At 35.6% G+C, this 13,450-nt stretch overlaps 1 protein-coding gene across 1 annotated transcript in view; it reads left to right on the top strand.

Annotated features, from left to right (window-relative positions):
- The window catches only part of CNTNAP2 (contactin associated protein 2), a 1,192,916-nt gene that overhangs the window by 584,783 nt on the left and 594,683 nt on the right, over positions 1-13,450 (top strand). The window contains exons 7-8 of the mRNA XM_054190578.1: positions 3,193-3,336; positions 9,899-10,163. Coding sequence (XP_054046553.1) covers positions 3,193-3,336; positions 9,899-10,163 — 409 coding nt within the window. The remainder of the gene's footprint in view (positions 1-3,192; positions 3,337-9,898; positions 10,164-13,450) is intronic.

Raw genomic sequence — 13,450 nt, 5'->3', positions numbered from 1 at the left:
AAAACTAATATATTTACAATATATAAGTATTTACAAATATATATTACAAATAATATAAGTACATTTGTTTTAATTATTTTTTCCCTTGCACTTCCTGAAATTTTCTTTCCAACACTGTTCTCTCTTAAGTGTAAATGAAGTTTCTCTTCATTAGTCTACAAGATCCCATCTGGTGTAAGAGCTATCTCAACCTTTTGTTTTAAAATGGGAAATCTATGTTTTTCAGCGAGCTTAGCATACACTACTTTTAAAATCTCTAAAACCAGCTGCCGTAAGCAGGAAGTAGATAAAAAAAAAATATCATACAGTCTGCTATTCCATTCAGGTGGTAATTTTGCACTTGAATCAGAATGCCTCATTCTGTAGCAACAATTAGTATTTATTTTTAGCAAGGCATGCGGATTAGAGCCATTTACTAGTACGGATCTTGATCTTTCTTGTCTTAGGTAGGTAGGTACTTCCTTGTATTTTCAAAAACATGCCATCAATAACTTCCTTTTTATAAAGAAGCAATAAAGAGTTAAGAAAGTTCTAAAAAACCTTTTGTTTAATCAGCCGGGTTAATGCACACAGCGTTGGTAGTAATTAAACATGGATCTGTTGTTTAATTACACGCTGGCTTCTGCTATTATGAACTTGTTCAGTTCCTCTAAATTGTTATATGAACTTCAGCACGTTGGTTATTACAAACTTTGTATAATGATTTTCTTGGACTCTTTACTGTTTCTAACGAGAATTAATGTGGTTGGCTGAGCCAAATACATGTATTTCCATCATTGCAAGTTTTTAAGCAGCGAGAGGGAATCAAAATGATGCAATGCAGAAAAGTTTGAATTAACTTGTGTATTGATATTTTTACAATCTTTTGATCAAGAATATGATATGAATGTTTGAAAAAAAATACTTATGATTGTAAATGTTACTGAATGAAATATTTACTTACGTTCAAAAAATCTTTATGAATGCCTTCTTTGGTAGCAGTTATAATGAGAAAATAATGAGCAAATTTGCCTGCACCTCTATTACTCATCAAGCACTGAAGATCCGAATTGAGCTACTGAAAACTCACATAAATAGATTTTACTAAAGATTTTCAAGTGAGTGAACTACAGGAAAAGTTAGTCTGAATGCCATAAGCCAGGGCTGGGCAATTCACACACAAATTTACATCAACATCTATATATGTGCCATGTTTACATAATAGATATATTGCATACAATGAATTTACCTCTAGTAAGACTAGAATCCAGGAGATTCACCTTCCTCTCTTCTCTGACATTAGAGACCTCACTGGCAGTATCTCACAGATACATTCCAGTCTCCATGTACATGGATTCCCTTGTGTTCAATGGAACCTATTTGAGTGTGCATAGATACATGTTTCTGTGTTTCATATAAATGGAAGAGCCTTAACCTCTTCTCCTTCCTTTCCTCTCAGTTATCTCATTGGTTTTGGAGTTAGTCATCACAGACTAATGCCCTTATGATAAATTAATCAGAGTGAATAAACCTGAAAAAATTAAAACTATTTTTCAGAGAAAAAAATAGTTTCTAGGTTAATCCTTCAGAAAAGTTAAGTAAGCACAAAAGAAGAATAAACATCTTCTGATTGCATTTTCAAGGTAAAAAAAATAATATTCCTGTGAATCCCTCTTAACTCATTGTCATGGTATGTGCTTTTTTGCTATTTTTCTCCTTTCCTTTCCATTTTCTCTTGTCCAAATACATGACTGTAACATGCAAAAGAATGTTTAACAGCCATTAAAATATTACGGTCACATTCTTCAGTTCATGTAAAATGCTGTATCTTCTCTAAAGTCAAGTCATGTCAATTTGAAATACCAGAGGATGTGTCCTGCAAAATGCTTTTACGTAGCTGGTATGTGCTATTTGTAAAGATTTTGGGTTTCAGCTGTGTGGCTTTACATGCCAAGTCAAAGCCTCCTCTTTGGGATAGAAAGTTATATCTTACATGCTTTTAAAATGGAAAATGTGTCCCTAGAGCGGTGTTTTCCTGCTCTCAGTAATAACAAATGGAATTAACGATGAATATATATCATATTATAAATGATATTTAAAAGCTTGGCTCTGCCAAATCTCAGCAGCAGACTACAAGCAGACATTTTTGTGAGCACTGGTTGGCCAGGGAAGCTAGGTGTCATTACTATTTATGCCATCATCTATTGGATATAAATACTTAACGTAGATTACAGTGACTAATCTCATGAGTCCCTTATTCTTCACATTTAGGCTGCAAAAGTTTAATGAAAACATGTAGCATTTATTCACTTCTAAACATTTCAGAAAATACCCTGATGGGGTAGAGACATGTATAGTCTCTATGGAGTGACAGGAAGAGACTACATAAGAGATGAACCCTTTTAGTTTGTAAAATAATTGGTTTTCTTCATTTTTTAGAACTAGAGATTCTGGATTAACCCAGTGTTTTAGGGTAATGAAATTCAGCACTAAGAGAAAAGCAATTCCTGTTTGACCGTGATGGCTGGGTCTTTGTAGTGGTTGTCTTCATCTTCCCCATGGAGCTGATTTGGCCTGCTAAGTCATGTGGTAACTCCTCATTGGCTATAACTGTATGATAAAAGCATGTTCTCAATAGTGGAAGGTGCTTCTATCTAACAGGGGATAGCATCTTTAACTATGTGATACTGTAAAATTCTTCTGGATAAAGCAGATATATAAGCATTAAAGGAAACAAATGCATCGTATTGAAGCCCACAGCTGCTGTCTTCTAGTCTGAGCTCTGGCACACAGTTAGAGCTGAGTGAATGATTCAAATCAGATAATTCGGCTAATTTCATATCTACTCTTGTTTAGAAAAATACTGCAGTGGACATTTATTCCAAGTTCTTTGTTTGAAATACGTATTGTTCAGTAGTGATCAGAAGAACAGTCCATATATGAACAACTGTGATGTGTCTCTGCTTATTATTTGGACAGTTGTAATAATACTTGGCATTTACTACCATAAATATTTGCAATCACAGATTCATTACAGATTTTTTTTCTGCTTTTGCAGTGCTTATTTGATACTTCCTTTTTCTGTAAGCAGTGTTCCCAGCTCTCTTATACACCATGTCTGTGTGTTCAAAGAAAGCAAATACATCTATAGCAAATTTGTTTAAAAGTCTTTGCTTTCCAGTAACTATCTACCATTTTCTGTTTCATTCAAAGATCACCTTTGGAGGCATGCCTTTTTCTGGGAAGCCAAGTTCTAACAGTAGGAAAAATTTCAAAGGCTGCATGGAGAGCATCAACTACAATGGCAATAATATCACTGACCTTGCCAAGAGGAAGAAATTGGAACCTTCAAATGTGGTAAGAGCATAATTTAATGGCCATCTAAACTTCTGCTTCTCCTGCTAAAGGAGACTAGATGGTCTGTGAGTATGTGTAGCTGATATCCTTGTCATATACTGTAATGATACAGAACACAAAGCAAATTCTGTCATATACCCAAAGATCTTATTGTATGTACATTTGTGAGGTTTTTTATTATTATATCTAAGCATTTTGCTTCTGGGGTCCCATTTCATCTTTCCAAAATTAACCTTCAGTATGAGATAACTACTTTTTAAAAGAAAATCAGCTGAACCAATAAGTACTTCTTTGCTTTCTTCCCAAATTATAGTAGTCCAAAACTAGCGCAGACAAGATTTATTATTAAATCTATTGCAGCTTTCTCGTGGCTTTAAATCCTGCTATCTTCCATCCCTGCAGAGCTAGTTGGATTGCTGGAGTGCAAAAGTCATTGGAAGGGAATGCTCCTACAGGCCTTTCTGGTAGCTCTGAAAAGCCTCAAGATGTTAGACTTGAAAATCATTATTTAGCTTATTAACATTACAGAGCTTATTAACATTTTATTCTATTTTTTTCTCTTGCTTAAGCATTCATAGTTCCTTTCATGTTCAAACTTGCGGCTTTATGGGCAGGGTTATTAAGAAAGAATGAACTTTAATTGCTGTATTTTTAAGGCTTTAAACGTTCCTAAAATTGCTTGCTGGCGTACAAAGGCAATGTGGGTAAGAAATACGTGTATTATTGCCATGAGTTTGAGATCGTCTGAATAAGCTGTTCGAGGCTTTCTTCTGTACAAGTTTACAGCCTTCACAAAGTCCTGCTAACAATATAGTTCCACTATTGCTTTTCTCTTTATGTAATAAAGAGTAAAGATTTACATATGCAGTGATGATGAAGTGAAAAGGGTCAATTACCATTTAATTACTCCTTGGATAGTAATACTGAAGTTCCATATAGTGGTATGAACAATATGGCTAAATGGTCAAGGTAATACAAAGGATAATTTTGAATATGTGATGTTTGCCTGTACAAACTCAGTAGTACAGCCTGATATTTAAAACCTTTTCTATACATTAATTTCTCCAGTATTTTCAAAGGCAAAGAGCATTATATATATGCCATGGAGGAAGACTGCACTTTTGGAATTTTTTCGACCCAGTCGCATGCACTCGTGAATCTTTGACTTTTTTTTTTTTTCCAAGAATTGCCTGTGATTTCCTGCCTGAAGTGCATTTAAAGCTTGTAATGTAACCATGATTTTCAAAGATTGATGCCTGATTTAGAAAAAGATCTTTGCACAGGAGCAGTCTTTCCATTTTGCACAATCAAGTCCGCTGCAAATTAGTAGGACATATTCTTAAAACCACTTTCTGAACAGAAGTGTTACTTAGGAGATTTCTGTAGTGCAAATCCTACCCTTTCAAAAGTGTGGCATAGCTAGCAGGCCTGTAAAGTCTCTAAAATAATCTCTCTGGTTTTTATTTGTTTGTTTGTTTGTTTCTTTCTTTCTTTCTTAGTTTTTAAAATTCTGTTACCTGTAACATGAAAGTAAAATCCACATAAGAAGCTTTGTCAGTGTTAGTGCTACATCAAGAGGCTATGGCATGCTAGTTTAATTTGATGGTTCTGTTGATTTCCAATTCTGAGAATGTTTATAAAAATAAAAGTGACCTTTGTTTTCAGCAGAATTACTTAAATTGCTTCCGTTCTTCAAAAGCAAAATCAATTTTACTCTAACTAAATCAACATGGATTTTTGTTTCTTACAAAAGCTTTTTTCCTCCTAGTTTCCTTTTTTTCCTCCTAGCCTGATTTAGCATGAAAAATAGGCTTGGTTGAGACTACTGTTGTTGTTAATCATGTTTATGATGATGGCACTTAAGCAATCCAACAAGGATCAGAGCTCCATTGTAGGAGATCCTGTACAAACCCATAGGCACACCCTCCCCTAAACTGCATTATGTGAAAAGGCAAGACAGAGGAAACGTAATGAAGTGGAACACAAGCAAAGTAATCAGTATGGTGATGAGAAGTATCATAAGGGGGGGTGGGGGGGGCGGAACAGAGGAAAGCAGGACATTAAAGAGCTGTGAGACAGAAGAAAAAAATAGATGCAGATAGCTAAATTTCAGAAGTCACACAGTGAAAGAGAGTTGACAAGTTAATTTTACAGAATGAGGAGGCCCAGAGAATCAAAGGTGATAATAAGATGATAATCTCGATTTGTCTCTGAGCAAAATTAAAGTTAAAAAAAAATATTTTAGGTCTCTCATACATAGGTGTTATGAGCAAAAAAGCACCACCAACCATCTCTCTAATTTATTGAGGAGTAAGGATGTAAAGACAATTTAAAAGTATTTTAAATTTAAATAAAGTCCAACACTGACTTTAATAATGGATTTCTTTTACATTTAGAGGGTGAGAATAAGGAGGGGAAAAAAGTCTGGCAGTCCTTTGTGATACAGAAGATGGCAACAGCTCTTTGGAGAGAACGAGTCAGATGGATGGTCATGAGCAGTTATCGTTGCTCCTATTAGTGGAGCCTGATTTGTTTTCATAGAAGATGCCCAAAAGGGAGAGTCGGGGAGAAAAGGACAGCTGAGACAGAGAATGAAAGTTCTGCTTTTCTCCTGAACCGAGCTGCAACCAAGAGTTGGCAGTGACTAGCTAGCACAATAGGTGCTACCTGTCGTATACAGCTTGACGCAGGGCTAAGACAGAGACAGGGAACACACTTGTAAACAACCTTCCAGTCCATCTTTTCAGTGTTTTCTACTAAAATATAACAAGCTTTGTAGGACTTTCATAACCTTGCATAACTGAAGAATATCGACCCTTCTGCCACCAGTGAGAAGAGACTAGAATATTCAGCTAACAAGAAGTCCAGAGAAATCTGAGTTTAGGAATTTAGTCACTTTATCAAATTTTCCTACCCCGAGGTATAGCGAGTAGTGTGAATACAGGATTCAGTTTCCACAGAACAATCTCTCCAATTTTAAAGCCTGTGACTGAAAAATGCTGAGGAGAATCATACTTGCTACCCTCCATCCTTACATCCACTAGGTCTATGCTCCACCCACTTCTGCAACTCCTGTGCCATCTATTACTGTGTGCAATTACATACAAACTTAAAATGAGTGTTTTCTTTAAATTATCTTTATTAAGCAAACATTATGTTAAACTCAAAGATGAGTAATAGCTGTTTTGAGAAAAATACTGAAATAACATGATAAACATTAGCACACCGTACATTGCCTGTACTGTATAGTCCTAACTTAACGTCCTAACGTTATATATATATAACGTTATATAACCTAACTATATACATCCTAACTTAAGAGGTATTGTAGTCTTAATGAACTCATTACTTCTATTTTGGGAGCTACCTATGCATCCAGTAGCTCTATTAATTGGGAAGGGTTTTAAGACCCAGTAGTATTTCCACAAGGGATAACATCTGAATGTGGATAGGCAAAATTGATTTATAGGAAGTAAAGATGAAGCTAATTTGCAACACAGATAAAAGATCATGACACAAAGCTCAAGCTACCCAAATTAAGATGTTTTCACCATTTCCCTTCCAATGTAGTATGAAAAATTCCCTGATAAGACCAACAGTTTCAGTGTAAATGCACAATGTATGTTTGACCTCCAGATGTCATTGCCCAGAGAACTATTCAGCAAGTCACTCCGAATCTTCAGAAAAGGATCGTTTTCCCTTTGATAGACAGGGATGCTGTTACAGAGACAAGCTGCAGATTAGCTCGAACTCTTGATTTAGACCTAGTGAACAATCTATATCGGATGGGCTTTGCTTAAAAGAGGAGTCGTCTTGTGAATTGCAGTCATAGAGGGAATTGATAATCCAGTTCAGATTAATCTGAAAGCCTCAGTAGGGAAAACAGTAACTAGCAGAGAAATCAGAATTATATGTTACTTCCTCAAGAAATCTTTTATGCAGTTCATGATAAATGCATTCACTGATGTGAAAAAAGATTTGAATGCATTCGGAGCCATTAACATTAATAGGTGTTATGCATGCAAGTATCCCATGCATCAGGATGACAGGAATATGTCAATTGGATATGAAAGCCTTCTTGTTATGAAGAAATTGTTAGTTCCTGATGGTAACAAGACAGCAAGAGAAACTCCTAAAAATGTCTAGCAAAATGCTTTCTGAGCACTACTTAATTGGCATCTGTGACAGAACCGTGAGATGTCAGCTCTTTCAAATGCGGTTGCCCTGTGTCTACACAGGACTGCCTTAACTATGTAACAGAAGTTGTTCCTAATCCATAGGGTCACTATTACACCGAGAATGTTATAAAAGGGTTACAAAGCATATTTCAGCCACTTTCCAGCTTTTTTTTCTGTATGTAAATATTGTGCTCTAACCAAAAGTGTTCTGTAGCACGCCTGGAAATGTTTAGACTAAAACCATTCAAACAATCGAGTTAACCATTTTGATTTAATGGTTAGCTGGCTGAAAAAAATTAAAATCTCTAAGCAACCTTTAGACCAAAAAAACTGAGAACAGCCAAGCAGCTTAGCAGCAAAGGGAGTAAGGGGAGGTCTTTTGCCTTTACTCAGAAAGTAGCTGTAATTTCTCTTATTCACACTGTAATTTAAAAGCTTCCTATAGTTCCTAATTGTTTTACTAAATCCTTGGATATTTTTTGTTGTCCATGCAACGTGGGTGTATGAAAAGAACGTGGATTGTAATGCTGAGATTTTGTCATAAAGATAGGAACAAATTTTTTAGGAGATGGGCATAGAGAAATCTCTTCACTAGTTCAGATCATTAGAAACATCAGTGTTTCTTAATTGATGATGGAGGCTGCCAACCTCATAGTCCAGTTGCTACTAGTTCTACTGGCCTTTATAGGTAGACTGTGTGGCAGTATAACTTCTGATGCTCTGTAGGAAAAAGAGGTGGTTATGCAGAGTAATCAAAGAATGTGTCTGAGAGCTCATTTAGTTTTGCCATGGAAATACTATTTGAGAAACTGAATCTGCCACACAGGTGGTATCTTGCTATGACACAGATAAGGTGTTTTCTGATGTGTTGTTCTTTGAAAAAGTGGCGGGTTTGGACATCGGTAATTGAGTGCTAAATCTTGCTTCCTTACTGACATCATCTGACCCATCTCCAATTGAAAATAATTACTTCTAAAAAAAATTTACTTAGACCTTTCCTCCCACGCATTTTCAGACACAAAGGTTCCTATCTTGCTTCCAAATTCTCTAACTTCCCTCAAAATGAACTTTCAGATGCATTAATACACTATGAATACAAAAACGTGACATAACAGCTTATATCAGGAAGCTGTTAATACGGAGTTTAAAAATATTTATGAGATAATGACTGACTGCTATTGGGATTCTGGCCAGCGCTTAGGTGAACCTCAACTCTAAACATCTAGGTACCTCCAAAATGTTGTTCAACCCTTAATATTATTTTTTTTAATGTACAAATAAGTATAAAAGGAATTGCTATCTTGATCACAGTAATAATTTCCATAGTGCATCAGCTAAAATTCTTCCTTCCCAAATTGTACTGAAATTGCCAAAGAGTATCCATCTGCCACAATGGATCAGAAAACCTAACCATAGAACAGGATCCACTTTGCCACATGTTAGAGGAATTCTTCAGCAGAGAAAGTTTTCCTGCTATATTTGCATTCATGCATTAAAAAGTCAATTCTGGACAGAGATTGCTACAAATTATTTATGATTTCTAAGGAAAAAAAAATGGTAATATATTCTACCATTGTGGTCTTTCATGAGAAATGACACGAGAACCAGAGCGAAAAATTCATGTCCCTAATTCTAGTCTTGTTTACAGATACATTTTAAAGCCTTGGAAATCAATAAAAAGTTGACTAGATTTTTTGTCAGTTTCCCAAAGAATAAAGTTTTACAGTGTGAAACTGCATCTTCTTTTACAGAGAAAATTATTGACTACAAATATTAGGCATTGTTCATGATCACCTACTCCAAATCTTTCTGGTTCATGAAATGAAAGATTAGCTTATTTAGTATTATTTGTCAGAAAACTTAACAGAGAGGCTTAGCTCTTCATGAGGTGTTACACATCCTTCTTTCACAACCTCATATATTGTATTGACTGACACATTGATATAAGGGTATTTGAAAAGCTGTATTTCATTTTTATAAAAGGATGAATTTACTGCTCCATTATAGGCTTCTTTGGTGACCACGAACAATCCCAATTTTCTCTGTGATTCATTTCTTCATCTTTGAACTGGGAATATTAATGCTTCTGTCTAAGCTTTATCTTAGTTAGATGATAACTCTTCAGGGCAAAGACTGCCTCTTATTGTGTGTATGTAAAGTAAAAAATACAATGGAGCCACTTCTAGGCAAAACAGAAGCATCAGCAACAACATTGTAATAGTAACAATAGTGATAATATTAATTACACATTTTTGTATGCAACTTGCATTGATCACAGTAGTCTCTAGGTTGAATGAAACCTAGAACACTTTTTAGAGATAGTTATGAGTTTAATGGAATCTTCCCATTTGTTTATGCTTTTGCTTTCTTTGTGTTTTACTTAGGGAAATTTAAGTTTTTCTTGTGTGGAGCCACATACAGTGCCTGTCTTTTTCAATGCCACCAGTTACCTTGAGGTTCCTGGTCGTCCAAGCCAGGATCTGTTTTCAGTCAGTTTCCTTTTCCGAACGTGGAACCCCAATGGACTTCTTGTCTTCAGCAACTTTGCAGATGACCTGGGAAATGTTGAGATTGACATAAATGAGGGCAAAGTCAGCGTCCATATCAATGTCACCCTAGTGAAGAAGAACCGAATAGACATCTCATCAGGTAAGTGTTTTTTTTTAAATTGGTATCATTTTTGTTGGTGTTGTTTAAAAGCATCATGGACCTAAAAATGAGAACAACTGTTTTACAAAAATTGAAATTTAAATGGCAACTCTATTAAATTCTTTATTGTGTGTTTAATTGAGGAAGAGGTAGAAGAATATTGAAATAGTTGTTAGATTAAAAAAGAAGACACAAATATTCTGTCATTAAACCCAGAAAACATATCACTCCTTATCTGTGAGGCAGCATCACTTCTTTTTTTCTTTCTTCAATCTGTCTTGCAGTCTTCTCTGCAAAAATATTTGGTTTCAGAAGGGGGGGGTGTTGTCCCAAATCTGGGTTCTTTACCCAGTGTGCAAGCCAATAACACACATAGCAGAGGTATTTCCAAATTTATTCCATTAATGCACAGAAATGGGGTGCTTGTTCCAAGGGAGCACACCTTATTTTCAAAAATTTCCCTTTTTATACACTGATTATTACATATTCTATTAATTAATACATATTCATTGTTACTCTCTTCACTGATTGGTCAAGGTTTCTTCACTTCCTATGTAAATTAGTACTCAGACTGTCTTCTTCGTCCATTGTTCTCTTTTAAGTAGGTGTTATCATTTGGGTAGGTGGTCAATGAGTCAGTGGTTGTGTGGTTTCTTAGCCAAAAAAAAAGGAGAGGACTCTTTTGGCCTGAAATGATCTGTGGTTGCTATTTTTTCTTAATTTCATGGTGGAGGTATTTCAGTCTTCTTCAACAGGATTTATATACTGGTATAGCTCTGAAGGAATTGATTGTGGGTTTTATGTCTAGTCTTCTATTTGATTTCTATTTGAAAATATATTGTCCATGTAGTCATATAAACAGGAACTTCAGGAAATTTAAAAAAAAAGGAAAAAAAAAAAGCCCTTTTTAATGAGAAAACATACATCAAATAGGAAAGTAACATTTCATTTGGCAAGTGAACATTTTTGCTAGTTTTCTCTTTTCACACCATTAATGAAATAGAGCTAAGCATGAAATGAAATTAATTATTTTAAAGATAGGACTGAACAAAATATGAATAATAATAACTAAAAATCAGAATTTTCCTGTTATGTAAAATGAAAATGTTTTAATGAAAAATACATCGTATCTCTTTCCATCATTAAAAATTTTTTTAGCACAAAACATCAATACCATAGATTACAAGTTAGCATTGCATTGCCTTTGTAATATAAATACACACAAGTAATGTTCTGGTAATACAGTATGGTCTTGAACAAGAATGTTTTGTTAAGGTGCTAGTGCGTGGTGCTAGTGCATCATAAATAGGAAACACATGGAATTATCACTCTCATTCTTTCCTCCTTAGCTCTGCCTACCACAAATCCCAGTTTACAGAAAGAAGTGGCGACCCGTGATACTTATTCATGAGCTTCCTTGTACCTTTTTGGTCCAAGGAAAATTTCAGGGCTGATTAACCAAATATTATGAGAAATAAAAATTTCACCAATTTGCCACAAACGCAAGATGCACACATTTTTCCACTGTTTCTTTTTACTTACAACTGGCAAAGCAGAATTTTCTGTAGTCAAGTGTGCGGCTTTCTATGTAACCACCTGTGTAGGGTATGAATAATTAGACTTCTGTCTACTGGGAGGAACACCTCATGGTTATCACAAAGAATGAGGCTAACTAAAACCGTGGCCTAACGCAGGTGTGTTTTGTATTTCATAGCTTTGCTGTACTTATATCTGTCACCTGTAATGGCGTATTTTCACTGGAGGAAACTAAAGTCTTTTGGTCTTTATTCTATGCGCCTCTCATAATTTACTAATTTACTTTCATTAGCAGCTTTTAATGTCAGCTTTCCAAGTTAACACGGGGACATCAGCAGTTCATTCTGGGGCATAGTCTAATGCTGGCTACAGAAATAGTAGTTGAAGTGACTGGCAGGAATTACGTGAAAGACCGGTATTGCCCACGTGCAGGTGACAGAGTTTGTTCCTGCACATCTCTGCACTAAAGATACTGGTGTGGAACAGAGTTCTGGTTTGTCTGATTTTCAGGGTCATAATATTCCTTAAACATCTTAAAGCTGCGTGCACTGACTCAGGAATCTCTAACTTCGCCTGAGTGGAGTTCAGATAAACAGGAGAGCCCGGCCTTCCAATCTATCAATTACAGTTAAATTCCCACCTTTCTCACTGGCAGCTGGGCACTGCAGACCTCCTTATTGAACTACTTTATGAAGTGCTTTGCGATGCCTGGAAGGGATCAGACAGCACATGAAAAAGATTTTCTTGTCGACTTGATGGTACTTTCGTACCTGATTCACTTGAGCATGTTGTTTAAGGAGAGAAAGGCAGCTGCAGTTTTAAATATTTTAGATGACACTTCACAAAAATAAAAATGAAATGATGCATAGAAGGTATAGTTAGATGAGCTGCACTTCTAGTCCCATATAGTATACAGACCTGTGTTTACTACTCACTTATAGAGTCAGTAAGGTGAATAGTTTGCAGGAGATGATTGTAAAAAGTTTTGTAGCCAGCTGGAAGGTTTAGAGGCAAGAATATCAAATAATGAGCAAGCAGCCAATTGATTGTTTAAGAAGAGTGAGAGCTACTACTAATATGAGAAACCAGAAATAGTCTCGTACATTGTTTTTTATGCCAATCAGTTCTACAATTTATATAGTGAATGAAGAGATACAATACTCTAAGGCCGTCAAATAGAAAGCATGAATGCAAAAAGTTTAACTTCGGTGTAAATACAGGCACTATGAGAGGTTTACATAGCGTGCTGTGTAAAAACATTTGGATCAATAGTAGGCAATTCATGGGAATCATGAAGCAGACATTGCTTTGCATTTAAAATCACAGAAATGGAGAGCCGCCATCAGGCGGTCTGTTCTTAGCAGTTGTCTTTGTCTCCCAGAGATCCTTCCCTGCTCTCGTCAGTTGTCTGTTCTGTTTTCATCAGGGATAATTTTTTCACAGCGTTAGCAGATCACAGTAGGAGCTCTTAGGTCTTATTCAATGTTAACCTTTGGTGTTCCAAAAGGCACTTAACTGGTCCTTCATTTCTTTAACTGCATGTCCCGCCCACGGGAGATTTCACTATATTCAAATCACCTTGAAGTTCTTTCAGTTTTTCGATCAATCCTCTTCATCTTTATTGGAACGATAAGTCATCCTAGTACTTTATTGGAATGTTTAAAATAAAAATAATTTTTTTTAATTATTAAAATGTTTTTGTATATCTGAAGCTTCTTCACTCGTTGTTGGGAGTTCAAAATTATGTTCAG

The sequence above is a fragment of the Rissa tridactyla genome, chromosome 2 (assembly GCF_028500815.1).
Source record: "Rissa tridactyla isolate bRisTri1 chromosome 2, bRisTri1.patW.cur.20221130, whole genome shotgun sequence".
In the NCBI taxonomy this organism is placed as follows: Eukaryota; Metazoa; Chordata; class Aves; order Charadriiformes; family Laridae; genus Rissa; species Rissa tridactyla.
This window is presented reverse-complemented; position numbering and strand designations above follow the sequence as displayed.